The 19,178-nt window shown below is 47.5% G+C and overlaps 1 protein-coding gene across 3 annotated transcripts in view; it reads left to right on the top strand.

Annotated features, from left to right (window-relative positions):
• The window catches only part of LOC115125628 (zinc finger RNA-binding protein-like), a 48,670-nt gene that overhangs the window by 17,533 nt on the left and 11,959 nt on the right, over positions 1-19,178 (top strand). The window contains exons 3-12 of one of the 3 annotated variants that reach the window (XM_065026920.1): positions 1,592-1,871; positions 2,805-2,985; positions 4,559-4,765; positions 5,191-5,342; positions 5,449-5,535; positions 5,920-6,117; positions 6,896-7,166; positions 11,402-11,592; positions 14,973-15,092; positions 16,129-16,274. In XM_065026920.1, coding sequence (XP_064882992.1) covers positions 1,592-1,871; positions 2,805-2,985; positions 4,559-4,765; positions 5,191-5,342; positions 5,449-5,535; positions 5,920-6,117; positions 6,896-7,166; positions 11,402-11,592; positions 14,973-15,092; positions 16,129-16,274 — 1,833 coding nt within the window. Of the gene's footprint in view, positions 1-1,591; positions 1,884-2,804; positions 2,986-4,558; positions 4,766-5,190; positions 5,343-5,448; positions 5,536-5,919; positions 6,118-6,895; positions 7,167-11,401; positions 11,593-14,972; positions 15,093-16,128; positions 16,275-19,178 lie in introns of all 3 variants that reach the window. The other 2 variants (XM_065026919.1, XM_065026918.1) reach the window with 2 other exon arrangements.

The raw sequence follows: 19,178 nt of genomic DNA, 5'->3' as shown, positions 1-19,178 counted from the left end.
ACTTTCAGATGAGACTGAATTAAGATGACGATTGATGTAAAATATTACTAGGTCTTTAAGAGTTTATTTCGGAAGATAATAGCTCTATAAATATTATTTCGTGGTGCTGGACTCTCTAATTACATTTACATGATTGGCTCAGAGAAATGATTTTATAGAATAGCATGTCTTATCACTTAATCCGGCATAGCCAAAGACAAGACGGCAGTATGCATTAGGGCAGGTAGCGTTTATCCTCGTATCCGCCAGACCCAGTTCTGTCCGTCGGATGGTGAAGCGTGATTCATCACTCCAGATAACGCGTTTCCACAATAATGGCACAGTTGACTGGGGCAGCTCTAGCAGGACAGAAATTTGATGAACTGTTTTGTTGGAAAGGTGGCATCCTATGATGGTGAGCTCTTAAGGCCATTCTACTGCCAATGTTTGTCTATGGAGATTGCATGACTGTGAGCTTGTGTTTTTATACACCTGTTAGCAAACTTGTGTGGCTGAAATAGCCGAACCTACACATTTTGAAGGGGTGTCCACATACTATTTGTGTGTATGAATTGCCACAATGATGATCTTCAAATGTATGCATTTCATTGTCTCTGCTGCTCTGGACACTTCAGAGTAAAGAAACCAATGTGTCATTGAAACTATCAGTTGGTAGGGTTTCAGACCTGTCCGTCAATCACTGTGGGTGGGACTTTGAAAGAAGTTTGTCGATCCTATTTACATTTTGAGGCAAAAAAAAACGAAGGGGTTCTGTCAATATGGATTTCCTGTTGAGAAACCATATAGAATTGCAGGAAAAATATTTTAAAAAATGCACAAATTTTCAGGGGGAGGACCCCCCCAACGCCCACACAGATTATGCACCCCCACTTTTATACGACGTCAGTCGTAATAAACGGACGGGTTGGAGAATGAAGCCGGTGTTAAACATGGGCTTTGAATAGACCTCTGTGATGGATATAGGATAGACTTCATTCAGTTCCACACCTGTTTATATATAAACCTAGTCCACACTCACTGTTCACTCATCAAAGCACAGTAAAATAGCCTTGGCGCCCAACTCAACTCGGTGGCTGTATAGGCCTATGAATCATGCAAAAGACCAATGAGTGTGCCACAAAAACGATGTGGATTTCAACTCGTTACCACTTACATTTACATGACATGTAAATTCACTCACCGGAGACGATGATGAAGCATAATGCTCTGTGAAAAATTAATTTGACTGCGGGCAACCACGGCGCACAACAAATAACACTGGTACCGAGGAGGCGGGGCAGACTGACAAACCAGCTCTTTTTTTCCCCATGTCATCGCTGGCTTTTGACTGACAGGTGCCTGTCCTATCAATAGAGCACTAGAAGATGCGTATCGTTCATTCTAGCGGGAGAAGGGTTAAACAAGACTTTTCTGACACAGCGAATTGAAACTAAAAATGTCAAAGGAAGTTTTTAATTTATGAAGTGGAAAAAGAAGCTCACAGTGAGTCTCTGATTGGCCAATTTGTCTTTATGGACCGCAGACATGACCTGCAATCAGAACTCTGGCCTATTGGCACGCAGCTGTTAAATCTGCCCTCCTTTTTCTCCAGTCAGCAGCCGGGCGCGGTGGCCTACACCCACCCTACCACCGTGGCCAGCTACACAGTACACCAGGCACCGGTGGCGGCCCACACCGTGGCAGCAGCCTACGCTCCCACCGCTGCCACGGTTGCTGTAGCCAGGCCCGCCCCAGTTGCCGTGGCAGCCGCAGCCACCGCCGCAGCCTACGGCGGGTACCAGCCGGCGCACGCCACCGCAGACTACGGCTACGCACAACGCCAGCCGGACGTCCCACCCCCGCCTCCCCCAGTCACCTCCCAGAACTACCAGGTGGGTTACCAGGTAACTAACTGCCCAACTCTTGTTTTTAATTCAACACAATGTTTTGAGTGTTCATGTATTTTTTAGGCTAAAGCGTTCTGAAATGTACCCTGGGCAAATGTACCCTAGGTAATAACAAACAAGGAAACTGCTGGTGAAGAAATAGCGACTAGCTTTCTCCTTTAAGTTCCTTTTCTTTTTCAGAAGCGTTGCCAAGGCTCCCCATATCAATACTTATTTTGGAGTGTCTACTCTGTTTTTAGGCTTAATTATTATTTTTTTCTTCTCCAGACCGATTTTTGAAGGTATTGGACCTCAGATATTCATTTAAAGTCTGTGCCCAGATTCTGTTTTGGTTTTTAATCACAGAACAGCTGAACGATTTTGGGGGTGGGGGGGGGGGTGTTTAAACTGTCAGCTGTGATCAAAACTCCTTGCAATGTCTTCAATTAGGTCTACTATGCTGCTGTGATATTAGATCGGGGATCATTTGTTCGAATAACTCTGTTCCTGCCAAAATAAGTTTGTTATTTACAGTCCTGCACCATTTAACAAGGGTGGGGGAACTACCCCTAGTGGTTAGAGCGTTGGACTAGTAACCCAAAGGTTGCTAGATCGAATCCCCGAGCTGACAAGGTAAAAATCTGTCGTTCTGCCCCCTGAACAAGGCAGTTAATTAACCTACTGTTCCTAGGGCCGTCATTGTAAAATAAGAATTTGTTCTTAAGTGACTTGCCTTGTTAAATAACGGTTAAATGTTTTTAATCCGTGAACGTAGCATTAGCTAGCTACACATTTTGAGAGAAGGTTAGAGAATCAGGATGCCGTACTGAATCACCTTCACATCTTTTTATGTTTTAATAAATAAATAATAATAATAAATATGGGAGGTGAAATTATTTTGTTTTTCCCTGACAACTCCCCTGTGCTCTCCTCATTCAGGACTCTTACTCCTACGTACGGTCTACGGCCCCGGCGGTAACCTACGACCCTAAGCAGTACTACCAGCAACCCGTAGCTAGCGCTGCGGTGGCCGTACAGCCCCAACCCACGGCCGAGTCCTACTACCAGACCGCCTCCCTGAACACCTCCTGGGACACCCCGTGGAAGAAATCCCTACCAGGTGATGGCGACTTTACACTTATCGTCATTCCTTTTTTTTCCTTTTTTCTTTTTGACATTCAATTAGATTGTAGACATAATCTCTCTTGTCCTTTAATAATCCCATCGTGTAGGCCAGGGGTCTCCCAACATTTTCTAGCATGAGAGAGACTTTTATTTTTTTTGTATTTTCAAATGGGCACAGTCTTCTCCTCTATAACTCTTTCCCCGGGGTCCTTGGTGTAAAATGTGTTTTCTGTCAATATATTTGGTAAAATAATAGTTAATTATTAACTCTCAAGACCCCATAACTAAATATAATGGGTTTTTTTTCTGGTTTGGAATTTATTTCAGTTTTTTTACTCTCGGTATTAATTATTCACGGACCAAACAATGAAAGGAATGACTCAGAACAACGTCAATGCTTAAATCACAACCGAAGAGGGGGGGGGGGTGAATTCCCCCTTTGTGTTTCTGCTGTTAGGACTGATGCTGCACGTCAATACACACTTAGCCAAACAATCAACACCCAATTCATAAAAATAAATAATCATTATATAGTTCTGTCAGTTTTAATTGAAAGGTTTTGGGCGGGAAAGTCTGTTTCCCCACAAGACTGCTGTCATTAGCATTGCTAACTGGTTATATACAGAGGGATGTAATGCCGCCACCTGACAGACCAGGGCAGTATTGCTGGAAATTCATTGGTAGATACTGTGTTATGTTTGGCTTAAAAATAAAAAAAATAAAAAATTAAAGCCAATTGTGGCTAACCAGGGGTGGGATCATATCGATGTGTCTGATTGGATAGTAGCTGGGATCTTTGTTTGTGGCAGTTTGCGATGGAACGCATACAAAAAATCAATGTGGTTCCAGAATTGATAGGCGAGATTCTCATAGGTGGGCTGGTAGTTACTAGATCAGCCTGTTGTGGACCTCTGGTGTGGACACTAGATCAGCCTGTTGGGGACCTCTGGTGTGGACACTAGATCAGCCTGTTGGGGACCTCTGGTGTGGACACTAGATCAGCCTGTTGTGGACACTAGATCAGCCTGTTGTGGACACTAGATCAGCCTGTTGTGGACACTAGATCAGCCTGTTGTGGACACTAGATCAGCCTGTTGTGGACACTAGATCAGCCTGTTGTGGACACTAGATCAGCCTGTTGTGGACACTAGATCAGCCTGTTGTGGACACTAGATCAGCCTGGTGTGGACACTAGATCAGCCTGGTGTGGACACTAGATCAGCCTAGTGTGGACACTAGATCAGCCTAGTGTGGACACTAGATCAGCCTAGTGTGGACACTAGATCAGCCTGGTGTGGACACTAGATCAGCCTGGTGTGGACACTAGATCAGCCTAGTGTGGACACTAGATCTGCCTGTTGGGGACACTATAATATTTGTATAAAAAAATGTATTCATTAGCGTTGAATGTGAACTATTTAACTTGCATTATCTACACTGTCATTACGCACAGACTTATCTGCAAAAAGTCAATTTAATGGAAACCTATCTGTTGGGAAAATGTACCCGTTTTATTTTTTTATTTTATTTATATTTGCACGGAAATATTCACATCTCTGCTTCTGCAGCTTCTAAAACAGGCTACACCCAGACAAGTCTGGCCCCCTACACCCAGACCCAGCAGACCAGGCAGGTGACGGCCATCAAGCCTGCTGTGCCCTCCACCTTCTCCATCTACCCGGTCTCCTCCACCGTTCAGCCCGTAGCCGCCGCCTCTGTGGTCCCCTCCTACTCCCAGAGCCCCACCTACTCCACCAACGCGGTCACGTACTCTGGTAAGCACGACATGCAAGCCGTAACCAGCATGCACTACCTGCCAACTACCTACTCAACCAACGCAGTCACGTACTCCCAGAGCCCCACGTATAGTACCAACCCCGTCGCCTACTCTGGTAAGCATTCAAATACACCTAGGGGTTGCAAAATTGGGCACATCTCCCCCACCCCTCCAAATTCCTTCCCAGGATTCCAGAAATCGCGGTTGGAGTATTCCTAGAGTCTGAAGGAGGAAGTCCTCCAACCAAGATTTCTGGAAAACCTCTCTGAATTTTGGGATTGTTACTGTAATTTTGTAATTAACTTCACCACTGCCTACCCAACTGTCTGACTTCTGGCCTGTCCTAAACCCCTCCTCTCCTCTTATCCCTGTTGTCCTTCTCTCCTCTTACCCCTGGTGTCCTCTTATCAATGCCCCCCCAAGGTACGTCGTACTCGGGCTACGAAGCTGCGGTGTACTCTGCTGCCTCAACCTACTACCAGCAACAGCAGCAGCAGCAGAAACAGGCGGTGGCGGCAGTAGCAGCTTCAGCAGCCTGGACAGGCAGCTCCTTCACCAAGAAACCTCCCTTCCAGGTCATATTTCTATTAGTGTTTCCTTACTGTTTTAAGGATATATATTTTTGGTATCTTAACTGCTTTTATTGTTAAGATTCAAATTAATTATTTACCCCCCTTCCAGAGCAAGCAGCTGAAACCCAAGCAACCCCCCAAACCACCACAGATCCACTACTGTGATGTCTGCAAGATCAGCTGTGCAGGACCCCAGGTGAGTTTAGAGAACACATCTAGCCATCTCTCTAGCCGGGACCCCAGGTGAGCTTAGAGAACTCCTCTAGCCGGGACCCCAGGTGAGCTTAGAGAACACCTCTAGCTGGGACCCCAGGTGAGCTTAGAGAACACCTCTAGCCGGGACCCCAGGTGAGCTTAGAGAACTCCTCTAGCCGGGACCCCAGGTGGGCTTAGAGAACACCTCTAGCTGGGACCCCAGGTGAGCTTAGAGAAGCCTTAGTAAGCCCTTGATGATTTTTGTCATTGTTGAACACACCCCTCCTTTCCATTGTGTGCTGAAGCGTGAAGGCCCACCTGAACTCTGAGCTAAAAACGATCTAGAGAACACGATTTTTACATGTCTCCCCGTCCTCCCACCCAGACCTACAAGGAGCACCTGGAGGGCCAGAAGCACAAGAAGAAGGAGGTGGCCCTGAAAGTCTCCCACAGCAGCAGTAGTGGAGGTGGAGGAGGCTCAGCCCGGGGGACTCAGAACCAGCTCCGCTGTGAGCTCTGTGACATCTCCTGCACCGGGGCAGATGCATACGCTGCACACATCCGAGGAGCCAAGCACCAGAAGGTAGGCTCCTTGCTTTAAAAAATGCTTGTATGAAGCAGTTGTCACAGTGCTTTACATTTTTACATGGACCCAAAGAACCAGACTCCGAGAGGAGTTCCACAATTACAGAGTCATAGTACTTAGCTTAGACACCAACGATACCAGACCGCTATCTGCTTAATGGGTCAACAACTCCTATCATATACTTCCAGACCTCAGGGCCAGTCTGGGAGGGGGGGGGGGGCTTAGGGGAGAAGGATACCACATGCTGTTTGGTCACCCAATGAGCACTCGATCTATGACTACATCACTCATCCGGTCAGGTTCCCCTGCTCAGACGTCGCATTGTTTCAACCAATGGTTGCGCGCCACGTCGTCGTCGACTGTGTGTTCTGTCACCACGTTGCTGACACGTGTGACGCTCTGTTAAAATACCTGTCCAGGTGTTGTAGGAGCTGGCATGTTTCGGAAACACCTCCATCTACAAGTGCCGTTTTGGTCACATCCTCTAATATATTCATCCCGATCCCAGTCAACATATTTTTAGTTTTAAAGCGGCTGCATATCAGGGATGTTTTGTGCTGAAGCCCCACTGAAAAGCTTTACATTTACATTTTCCCCGGACTCTCTGAAATGTTTACGGTTGAGAAGTACTGCTAAAATGTCTCTTGTTCCCTGTGTAAAGGTGGTGAAGCTAAAATGTCTCTTGTTCCCTGTGTAAAGGTGGTGAAGCTAAAATGTCTCTTGTTCCCTGTGTAAAGGTGGTGAAGCTAAAATGTCTCTTGTTCCCTGTGTAAAGGTGGTGAAACTCCACACCAAGCTGGGGAAGCCCATCCCCTCTACAGAACCCAATGTCGTGACCCAGACCCCTACGTCAACCACTGCCTCCTCCTCCAAGACCCCTGCTTCCTCTTCTTCCACCCTCACAGGCTCCAACTCTTCCTACCTGAAACCGGTCAGCATTGTCAGCCAGGGTGGGATTGGCCAGGGTCCAGCCGTCAACAACCTATCAGCAGCCAATGCCACCACAGCCGTCAAGAAGGTCAACACCCCCAAGATCAACTTTGTTGGTAAGAAGGGGCTGTCTTGTCTGTTACATATATTTTTATTGGTAAGAAGGGGCTGTCTTGTCTGTTGCATATCTTTAAAAAAAAATCTATTGGGAAGTACTGAAAGACTTGGAGAATCTTTTCCCTTCCAAAAAAAACATAGGATATTAAAAAATAAATAATTATATGACCGTTTTGCCCCCTACTGAAATAAGCTTTGCAATGTGGAACATGGTTCCTGTTGAATGACAAGGGGCTTGGTCTGCACTAGGTTAGTCTGGTGCTGTGTTGGCAGTAGGGCTTCCCCGACCCCCAAAAAATAAAAACAAATATTGGTCTACCAACAGTCCGTTCTTTTGACCAATTGATTGGTCTACATTTTTAAACGTCTATTTTTCCATAGACACACCCCCTATGTTTTAATAAAATCAACTATATGTAGGCCATTGAGCATGTATGTTGCTTTTTAAAGTGCTTTGATCAAATCATTATGACACACAAATTACTAACGGGGGAAGCCTGACCCTCCGCTCCTCCCGCCACTGCTGGCCAGATTCTACCGTTTACGCTTCTGAAGTTACCGGTAACAGCGATCGGAAACCCTTTTCCATATGGAAGTCATCTTACCGTTTCTACTGATCTGTGTGCCCGTTGTGATTTTTCATATGCAGACTTTTGTTGAATAGTTTAAGTCTTCATATCTCAATCATTGTCACGTTTTTAAATCAAAATTAAATGAAAATGATACTTTTAGATTTGTAGCTTCCATTGCCAATATGTCAAAATGGCCAACACATAAAGCCAACAAATAAAAACATTGCAGCCTGCAGGTAGAAAATATCCTGGTTTTTAAAAATAAATATCCTATAAAACACATTTTGTGCATGACCTGTCTGCAAGGAACTGAACATTGTACCGACCTGACCTTGGGGCTAGCAAACTTGCAACGTTGTATAAAATATTCTAGGCCCTTGGTTCCTCTCGCCAGTAATCTCCGCACAGCTAAGGGCTAAGAAGTAATCAGGTAGGCCTAATTTATGACATTTCCATCGGAGCCTGACATCCCCCCCGAATGGGAGTGTGCTGGACAGATTTTTGAAATAGGCTACGTTGAGGAACAGTCAGTCTAAATGGATGTAAATTTATTTTTAAACAGACTTTTGTTTACTTGCTGTTTTTTGAGGCAAAGAAATAATTACTTTGAGAAGCTCCACAGTGATGGTGAGTTAAGAGAATCAGAATTAGTAGAACACCCCCCCCCTTTATAGGTCTACATTAATGTGCAGGCCAGGTAGCCTAGGCCTGCTGCTAATGGTAATCAGGTGTGTGTCCTTACTCAAGATTGACATGTGCGTTTCAAACAAAAGACCTATGAATGAATTGACAACTCATAAATGGAACAACGTTTTTTTTTGTAGTGCGCTCTGCGAACAACTCTGACAACGACAAGACTGATATATTGAATGCATTAACAGAAAATACTATAAACATGGTAGATTATAAATGAAGGTAATTCATGTTAAATGTGGTACTGGTGTCATCCTCGCGGCCTCTGCAATGGATTAGTCCAATCAGACGGGTGTCTCGTGCCATTTTAAATTTGCATATATTTACCACTTCTCGGTCGACCAACAGCCCATCGACCAAACGGTCAGCTAAATTGAGGTTAGCCATAGTTGGCAGTCCTTGCTAATGAGGAGATTAATCACGGAGGTTAAAGCCAGGCCAAGTTGAGGTCGGGGGTCAACTAAGGCCAGCATTCAAACGGATTGTTCTGACAGGAGCATCTCTGACATCTCTCTTTCATTCTGATCATCTCTGTCTTTGTAACCGTTTGTTAATTTGATGCAGTGTCACAATGTTTTCTTTTTTTATTCATGGATTTATGACCATTTCAAACTGAGCTGTAGGTAAGAGTCATCAGATGTACCAAAAATGCATATAATTGAATTCTCATGCTTTTTATCTACTGGAGGAATGTATAAACTATTTGTATGAAATGACATCAAGTTTCTTGCTATACCACAGCTGTCAGGTGGGTGGATTATCTTGGCAAATGAGAAATACTCACTAACAGGGATGTAAACACATTTTGTGAAATTAGCTTGTTTTGTTCATATTGAAAATGTCAGATTTGTATTTATTTCAGCAATCATTGGACTTTACATGTTGCATTTTTATGTATTTCAGTGTAGAACATGCTACTACATAGTGTAGTAATTTAATGTTTGTTTTCAGATAATCATGCATTTACATTCCAATAGGGCCTCTTTTGAAACCGCTCTTGAACCGAACTAACGTCTGAGACCTGTTGGATCAGAGGGTGAGGGCTAGGGCCACCCCTCAAAATCCCCCCTCAAAATCAAAAGTTACAGTCAGTATCTTGTGTGGTCACCAGCTGCATTAAGTACTGCAGTGCATCTCGTCATGGACTGAACTAGATTTGCCAGTTCTTGCTGTGAGATGTTACCCCACTCTTCCACCAAGGCACCTGCAAGTTCCCGGACATTTCTGGAGGGAACGGCCCTAGCCCTCACCCTCTGATCCAACAGGTCCCATGTGTGCTCAATGGGATTGAGATCCGGGCTCTTCGCTGGCCATGGCAGAACACTGATGTTCCTGTCTTGCAGGAAATCACACACAGAACGAGCAGTATGGCTTGTGGTATTGGGATGTCAGGATGAGCCTGCAGGAAGGGTACCACATGAGGGAGGAGCATGTCTTCCTTGTAACGCACAGCGTTGAGATTGCCTGCAATGACAACCAGCTCAGTCCGATGATGCTGTGACACACCCGCCCCTGACCATGACGGACCCTCCACCTCCAAATCGATCCCGCTCCAGAGTACAGGCCTCGGCGTAACGCTCATTCCTTCACAGATAAATGCGGATCTGACAAAACAGCGACTCATCAGTGAAGATGTGCCAGTCCTGTCTCGTTCAGCAACGGTGGGTTTGTACCCATGGCCGACGTTGTTGCCGGTGATGTCTGGTGAGGACCTGCCTTACAACAGGCCTACAAGCCCTCAGTCCAGCCTCTCTCAGCCTATTGCCGACAGTCTGAGCACTGATGGAGGGATTGTGTGTTCCTGGTGTAACTCAGGCAGTTGTTGTTTCCATCCTGTACCTGTCCCGCAGGTGTGTTGTACGGATGTACCCATCCTGTGCAGGTGTTGTTACACGTGGTCTGCCACTGCGAGGACAATCAGCTGCCCGTCCTGTCTCCCTGTAGCGATGTCTTAGGCGTCTCACAGTACGGACATTGCAATTTATTGCCCTGGCCACATCTGCAGTCCTCATGCCTCCTTGCAGCATGCCTAAGGCACATTCCGCAGATGAGCAGGGACCCTGGCCATCTTTCTTTTGGTGTTTTTCAGAGTCAGTAGAAAGGCCTCTTTAGTGTCCTACGTTTTATAACTGTGACCTTAATTGCCTTCCGTCTGTAAGCTGTTAGTGTCTTAACGACCGTTCCACAGGTGCATGTTCATTAATTGTTTATGGTTCATTGAACAAGCATGGGAAACAGTAATTAACACCTTTACAATGAAGATCTGTGAAGTTATCTGGATTTTTACAAATCAAAGATCTGAAGTTTTTGGGGGATTTTTACGAATTACCCTTGAAAGACAGGGTCCTGAAAAAGAGACGTTTTACTTTTTTTTTTTTGCTGCACCAAGCAGACAACGCCGTAATCTTAACAATCGTTAGCATTCCCAAACCTTTTCACTAAGCAACTACTGACTTATATCTGCTCTGTGGCTGAAAAATTCCTATGTTTTGTTAGAGGATAGCTCTCTGACAGGAATAGATTACAATTTACGACTCTTTGACATCTGGGTCATTCAACTTCAAAGCACCAGAAAGAGGCTTCGATGCCAATCTCAGATTATTCTGAAATCGTTTCTGGAGTTGGTAACCAACCCAATTTAGCGTTCTTGAAATATTTGATCTCTGAGAAATTAAGCTAATTGATTGCACCCAAATTGGCTTTTTTTAATTAAATTTTTATAGGTTTTAGGGTGCGACGCAAAGTTTGGTCCAAATCGGATATTAAATTAAAATGGTAATAGTAATTTAACCTAAATTAAATAAATGTTTCAGGAATGCTAATCCTACAGGTTTCTAACTACAAATGATTTCAAAACAATCTTGAGATCGTGGGTGTAATGGTATTGCTGAAATGTATATGGAATCTGTTTCCTGTAAAGCTGCAACTCATTGGTGGTTCTCATTCTGGAATTCTTCTTTTTCTCCCAGGAGGAAACAAGCTCCAGACTACCGGGAAAGTGACAGAGGAAGCCAAAGTGGAGGCATCCAAACCTCCTCTGCCCTCATTGGTCCCCCAGGTTCAGGAGTCCAAGAACGAGTCCTCTGATTCCCTGTCTGCGTCCACCCTGGCTGCCCTGCAGAGTGATGTGCAGCCTGTTGGACATGACTATGTGGAAGAGGTACGGTTGACATCTAGAACACCTGAATGACTGACAGGTGTAGTAGAATGACCTATTTTTAAAACACAATAGGTGCTTATTAGAGACATGCTTCTATTTGGCTGTCTATTTCTCTAATGCACACAGCTTTTGCTCATTTGCATAATTGTTTAATTGCAGCATTTACTGCTATCATTTAAATCAATTCATTTCCTGCACTACCATTTATTTTGTCTTAGTATTACTCTACAACTTTTTAAAATAATAATAAGTAAGGACTTTAATAATTATTATTCTCACTGTGCATTTGAGCCATTTCTTACTTTCGTCACGAGTGCGATCGACTGCTTTCTGGGGGTCTGTACTGAAATGTTTGTCGTTGCCCGGGCTATTAAAATGGACAGGTGGCTATTTGAGACTCACGGTTTTTAGTTTTACAGTATTTCTGGTGCCGCATTAGAGCATGTTGGATGACATTCATATTCCATTCACCCAGTTCAATGTGACAGGTTTAGGCTACTACATGATACTAGAATGTTCCCCGTACCCATCATGAGGTTGATACAACCAAGCCTATGAATGAAAGATTAAAACATGGCTGCACACCGGTCGAGAAATTTGAGGTGACAGACGGTGACACATTCAATACCGCCTTGCACACTCTTGCCTGCATCTAGCTGATCTAGGATGTAATCCACTGTCCAACCGTAGCAAACGAGAGTTTCTATTGGACAAATTTGGGTATGTTTCTCACCTTTTCTGTTCGTTTCCGTTTTTAAGAAATATTTCTCAACATAATCGGTGGAATGAATACACCCGATCACACAAACACAGTTCACTTTCATAGCAGCCACGTTGTATTCCTTCTCACCTTTTTCCCTTTGCTTTGTGGACTTCAATGCAGAACACATCAGCTGTATGTGACGAGGATAAAAAACCTTTCCAAGCCAAACCTCTACACACACAGCCTACATCGTTGTCCCCATATTAGATAACATAACGTCATAGTCAGCATAGCTAATAGAACTAACGTGTTAGTAAACCCTGCATTTTATGCAGTGCTAGCTGAAGCTTATGCTTTCAGTACTAGATGTCTTCTTTTGATTGGGTGGACAACATGTCAGTTCATGCTGCAAGAGCTCTGATGGGTTGGAGGATATCCTCCGGAAGTTGTCATAATTACTGTGTAAGTCTATGGAAGAGGGTGAGAACCATGAGCCTCCTAGGTTTTGTATTGAAGTCAGTGTACCCAGAGGAGGTTGGAAACTAGCTGTCCTCCGTTTACACCATGGTGCTACCCTACAGAGTGCTGTTGAGGCTACTGTAGACCATGGTGCTACCCTACAGAGTGCTGTTGAGGCTACTGTAGACCATGGTGCTAAAACCACAGAGTGCTGTTGAGGCTACTGTAGACCATGGTGCTACCCTACAGAGTGCTGTTGAGGCTACTGTAGACCATAGTGCTACCCTACAGAGTGCTGTTGAGGCTACTGTAGACCATAGTGCTACCCTACAGAGTGCTGTTGAGGCTACTGTAGACCATGGTGCTAAAACCACAGAGTGCTGTTGAGGCTACTGTAGACCATAGTGCTACCCTACAGAGTACTGTTGAGGATACTGTACACCTTCATTGCAAAACAGTGTGTTTTAATCAGTTATTTGGTGACGTGATTATATTTTGTTTAATTTGGGTCGGTATGTGGCCTAGTGGTTAGTGTTGGGCCAGTAACCGAAAAGTTGCTGGATCGAATCCCTCGAGCTGACAAGGTAAAAATCTGCCGTTCTGCCACTTAACCTCTTGCTTCTACTCGGGACGCTTGCGTCCCAACTAGAGCTCTGGAAATGCAAATGCGCTACTCTAAATGCTAATAGTATTAGTTAAAACTCAAAAGTTCATTAAAATACACATGCAGGGTATCGAATTAAAGCTACACTCGTTGTGAATCCAGGCAACAAGTCAGATTTTTAAAATGCTTTTCGGCGAAAGCATGAGAAGCTATTATCTGATAGCATGCAACACCCCAAAAGACCCACAGGGGACGTAAACAAAATAATTAGCATTTCGGCGTTACACAAACCGCACAATAAAATAGAAAACATTCATTACCTTTCACCATCTTCTTTGTTGGCACTCCTAGATGTCCCATAAACACTATTTGGGTCTTTATTTCGATGAAATCGGTCCATATAAAGCCTAGATATCGTTATATGTAGACTGTGTGATAAACGAAAAAAACATTGTTTCAAAACGTAACGTCATTTTTTAAAATTCAAAAAGTCGACGATAAACTTTCACAAAACACTTCGAAATACGTTTGTAATGCAACTTTAGGTATTAGTAAACGTTAATAAGCGATAAAATTCATCAGGAGGCGATGTAAAGATCATTAGCTGTCCGTCTGGAAAAATGTCCGGCTAGAAACTCAATGAAAATATCCGTTCCTAGACCTAAGGAGATACGGTGCCCTGCATGTGTTTGACCAAGAAAAAACTCGAAGGGAAATGACAAGACTCTAGACACCGTGTGGAAGCTGTAGGTACTGCAACCTCAGTCAATTAATTGTGGTTCACCTTTATCAATGGGTTCAAGTAGCGCATGGATATATTTTCCCATTTTCAGTGATCAGTTTTTCCTGTGCTTTTCGATGTAAATGCCGTTCTGGTAAAGCCACAGCAGTGATTTAACCAGTTTTATAAACGTCTGAGTGTTTTCTATCCACACAGACTAAGCAAATGCATATACTATATTCCTGGCATGAGTAGCAGGGCGCTGAAATGTTGCGCGATTTTTAACAGAATGTTCAAAAAAGTAGAGGGTCGACTTAAGAGGTTAACAAGACAGTTAAACCCACTGTTCCTAGGCCGTCATTGAAAATGAGAATTTGTTCTTAACCGACTTGCCTGGTTAAATAAAGGTAAAACATTTAAAATAATGTGTGTGAAATTCAGAGGATGGTCTTCCTCTGAGGAGCCTCCTCTGCTGCCCTGACCCCCCTTCAAACACCTTTTGGGATGAACAACGACTATGAGCCGGGCCTAATCGCCCAACACCAGTGTTCCAACATCTAGTGGAAAGCCTTCCCAGAAGAGTGGAGGCTGTTATAGCAGCAATGTCCCAACATCTAGTGGAAAGCCTTCCCAGAAGAGTGGAGGCTGTTCCACCAAAGGGGGGACCAACTCCATATTAATGCTCTTGATTTTGGAATTCGATGTTTGAAGAGCAGGTGTCCACACATTTTTATTTGGTCGTGTGGATATGGGGGGGGGGGGGTGTTTTGTATACAGGGCACATTTTGAAAAAGAGACCTGGGTCTTCACTGTTGAATAATGAAAGCAGTATCTGAAACACGAATAACTCCTATAGCCTTTTAAACATTTTTTTATGTATTTCCTTTCTGTAGGTGCGTAACGATGAAGGCAAGGTGATCCGTTTCCACTGTAAGCTGTGTGAATGCAGCTTCAACGATCCCAATGCCAAAGAGATGCATCTGAAGGGCAGGAGACACCGCCTGCAGTACAAGGTTAGTGGAGTCACCGCCTGCAGTATGAAGTTAGTGGAGTCACTGAAGGGCAGGAGACACCGCCTGCAGTATGAATTTAGTGGAGTCACCGCCTGCAGTATGAAGTTAGTGGAGTCACTGAAGGGCAGGAGACACCGCCTGCAGTACGAGGTTAGTGGAGTCACTGAAGGGCAGGAGACACCGCCTGCAGTACGAGGTTAGTGGAGTCACTGAAGGGCAGGGGACACCGCCTGCAGTATGAAGTTAGTGGAGTCACTGAAGGGCAGGGGACACCGCCTGCAGTATGAAGTTAGTGGAGTAACTGAAGGGCAGGGGACACCGCCTGCAGTATGAAGTTAGTGGAGTCACTGAAGGGCAGGGGACACCGCCTGCAGTACGAAGTTAGTGGAGCCACCGCCTGCAGTACGAAGTTAGTGGAGTCACTGAAGGGCAGGAGACACCGCCTGCAGTACGAGGTTAGTGGAGTCACTGAAGGGCAGGGGACACCGCCTGCAGTGTGAGGTTAGTGGAGTCACTGAAGGGCAGGAGACCACCGCCTGCAGTATTTTAACAGGTCGACTCTGTTGCCCACTGTCATGAAACCACAAGTGTTTGGATATCCAGTCAGTCACATTTGGTATTTGAAGGTGTGCCTGTCTATCCAGGCCATTTCGGATGACCCTTTTTTGGGTAACCCTTAAATGAGACGTTACAGGTGAAGCCCTCTGTCAGAGCTGAGATCAAATCCAATATTATTCATCACATGCTCACAGTGCATTCGAAAAGTATAAATAAATAAATAAAAAACACCACCTCCCTTGAATTTAGCCGACGTTTGCTGTTCTGTCCTGCCGTTTGCGTAGCAAAAAAAACAAAACAGCTAGATGTGTTGTCCTCGTTCAGCCACGACTCTGTGAAACAATAGGATATTAGTTCTTCAGATCCCGTGGCTAGGATGGTCTCCAACGGAGCTCATTAATTGGTCACGAGCCCCTTAAACGGTTGCTATGCAACGCAGCGCCATTCTCAACAGCACGTTTCCCCCCCCTCCCTGTAGAAAAAGGTGAACCCGGAGCTGCAGGTGGAGGTGAAGCCCTCTATCAGAGCCAGGAAGATCCAGGAAGAAAAGATGAGGAAACAGATGCAGAAGGAGGAGTACTGGAGGAGGAGAGAGGAAGAGGAGAGATGGAGGATGGAGATGAGGTACGGGGTGGGGGGACACGTCACTAAAGCCTGGGTGGGTGGGGACACGTCACTAAAGCCTGGGTGGGTGGGGACACGTCACTAAAGCCTGGGTGGGTGGGGACACGTCACTAAAGCCTGGGTGGGTGGGGACACGTCACTAAAGCCTGGGTGGGTGGGGACACGTCACTAAAGCCTGGGTGGGTGGGGACACGTCACTAAAGCCTGGGTGGGTGGGGACACGTCACTAAAGCCTGGGTGGGTGGGGACACGTCACTAAAGCCTGGGTGGGTGGGGACACGTCACTAAAGCCTGGGTGGGTGGGGACACGTCACTAAAGCCTGGGTGGGTGGGGACACGTCACTAAAGCCTGGGTGGGTGGGGACACGTCACTAAAGCCTGGGTGGGTGGGGACACGTCACTAAAGCCTGGGTGGGTGGGGACACGTCACTAAAGCCTGGGTGGGTGGGGACACGTCACTAAAGCCTGGGTGGGTGGGGACACGTCACTAAAGCCTGGGTGGGTGGGGACACGTCACTAAAGCCTGGGTGGGTGGGGACACGTGACACTAAAGCCTGGGTGGGTGGGGACACGTGACACTAAAGCCTGGGTGGGTGGGGACACGTGACACTAAAGCCTGGGTGGGTGGGGACACGTCACTAAAGCCTGGGTGGGTGGGGACACGTCACTAAAGCCTGGGTGGGTGGGGACACGTCACTAAAGCCTGGGTGGGTGGGGACACGTGACACTAAAGCCTGGGTGGGTGGGGACACGTGACACTAAAGCCTGGGTGGGTGGGGACACGTGACACTAAAGCCTGGGTGGGTGGGGACACGTGACACTAAAGCCTGGGTGGGTGGGGACACGTGACACTAAAGCCTGGGTGGGTGGGGACACGTGACACTAAAGCCTGGGTGGGTGGGGACACGTGACACTAAAGCCTGGGTGGGTGGGGACACGTGACACTAAAGCCTGGGTGGGTGGGGACACGTGACACTAAAGCCTGGGTGGGTGGGGACACGTGACACTAAAGCCTGGGTGGGTGGGGACACGTGACACTAAAGCCTGGGTGGGTGGGGACACGTGACACTAAAGCCTGGGTGGGTGGGGACACGTGACACTAAAGCCTGGGTGGGTGGGGACACGTGACACTAAAGCCTGGGTGGGTGGGGACACGTGACACTAAAGCCTGGGTGGGTGGGGACACGTGACACTAAAGCCTGGGTGGGTGGGGACACGTGACACTAAAGCCTGGGTGGGTGGGGACACGTGACACTAAAGCCTGGGTGGGTGGGGACACGTCACACTAAAGCCTGGGTGGGTGGGGACACGCGACACTAAAGCCTGGGTGGGTGGGGACACGTCACTAAAGCCTGGGTGGGTGGGGACACGTCACTAAAGCCTGGGTGGGTGGGGACACGCGACACTAAAGCCTGGGTGGGTGGGGACACGTCACTAAAGCCTGGGTGGGTGGGGACACGCGACACTAAAGCCTGGGTGGGTGGGGACACGCGACACTAAAGCCTGGGTGGGTGGGGACACGCGACACTAAAGCCTGGGTGGGTGGGGACACGCGACACTAAAGCCTGGGTGGGTGGGGACACGCGACACTAAAGCCTGGGTGGGTGGGGACACGCGACACTAAAGCCTGGGTGGGTGGGGACACGCGACACTAAAGCCTGGGTGGGTGGGGACACGCGACACTAAAGCCTGGGTGGGTGGGGACACGCGACACTAAAGCCTGGGTGGGTGGGGACACGCGACACTAAAGCCTGGGTGGGTGGGGACACGCGACACTAAAGCCTGGGTGGGTGGGGACACGCGACACTAAAGCCTGGGTGGGTGGGGACACGCGACACTAAAGCCTGGGTGGGTGGGGACACGCACACTAAAGCCTGGGTGGGTGGGGACACGTCACTAAAGCCTGGGTGGGTGGGGACACGCGACACTAAAGCCTGGGTGGGTGGGGACACGCGACACTAAAGCCTGGGTGGGTGGGGACACGTCACTAAAGCCTGGGTGGGTGGGGACACGTCACTAAAGCCTGGGTGGGGGGGACACGCGACACTAAAGCCTGGGTGGGGGGGGACACGCGACACTAAAGCCTGGGTGGGTGGGGACACGTCACTAAAGCCTGGGTGGGTGGGGACACGTCACTAAAGCCTGGGTGGGTGGGGACACGCGACACTAAAGCCTGGGTGGGTGGGGACACGCGACACTAAAGCCTGGGTGGGTGGGGACACTAAAGCCTGGGTGGGGGGGACACTCACTAAGCCTGGGTGGGGGGGACACGTCACTAAAGCCTGGGTGGGGGGGGACACGTCACTAAAGCCTGGGGGGGGACACGTCACTAAAGCCTGGGTGGGTGGGGACACACGTCACTAAAGCCTGGGTGGGTGGGGACACGTCACTAAAGCCTGGGTGGGTGGGGACACGACACTAAAGCCTGGGTGGGTGGGGACACGTCACTAAAGCCTGGGTGGGTGGGGACACGTCACTAAAGCCTGGGTGGGTGGGGACACGTCACTAAAGCCTGGGTGGGGGGACGTCACTAAAGCCTGGGTGGGGGGGGGACGTCACTAAAGCCTGGGTGGGGGGGGACACGTCACTAAAGCCTGGGTGGGTGGGGACACGTCACTAAAGCCTGGGTGGGTGGGGACACGTCACTAAAGCCTGGGTGGGTGGGGACACGTCACTAAAGCCTGGGTGGGTGGGGACACGTCACTAAAGCCTGGGTGGGTGGGGACACACGTCACTAAAGCCTGGGTGGGTGGGGACACACGACACTAAAGCCTGGGTGGGTGGGGACACGTCACTAAAGCCTGGGTGGGGGGGACACGTCACTAAAGCCTGGGTGGGGGGGACACGACACTAAAGCCTGGGTGGGTGGGGACACGTCACTAAAGCCTGGGTGGGGGGGACACG

Source organism: Oncorhynchus nerka, linkage group LG13 (genome assembly GCF_034236695.1).
Source record: "Oncorhynchus nerka isolate Pitt River linkage group LG13, Oner_Uvic_2.0, whole genome shotgun sequence".
NCBI classification, from domain to species: domain Eukaryota; kingdom Metazoa; phylum Chordata; class Actinopteri; order Salmoniformes; family Salmonidae; genus Oncorhynchus; species Oncorhynchus nerka.
Note: the sequence above shows the minus strand (reverse complement) of the source record. Positions and strands in the feature narration are given on the sequence as shown.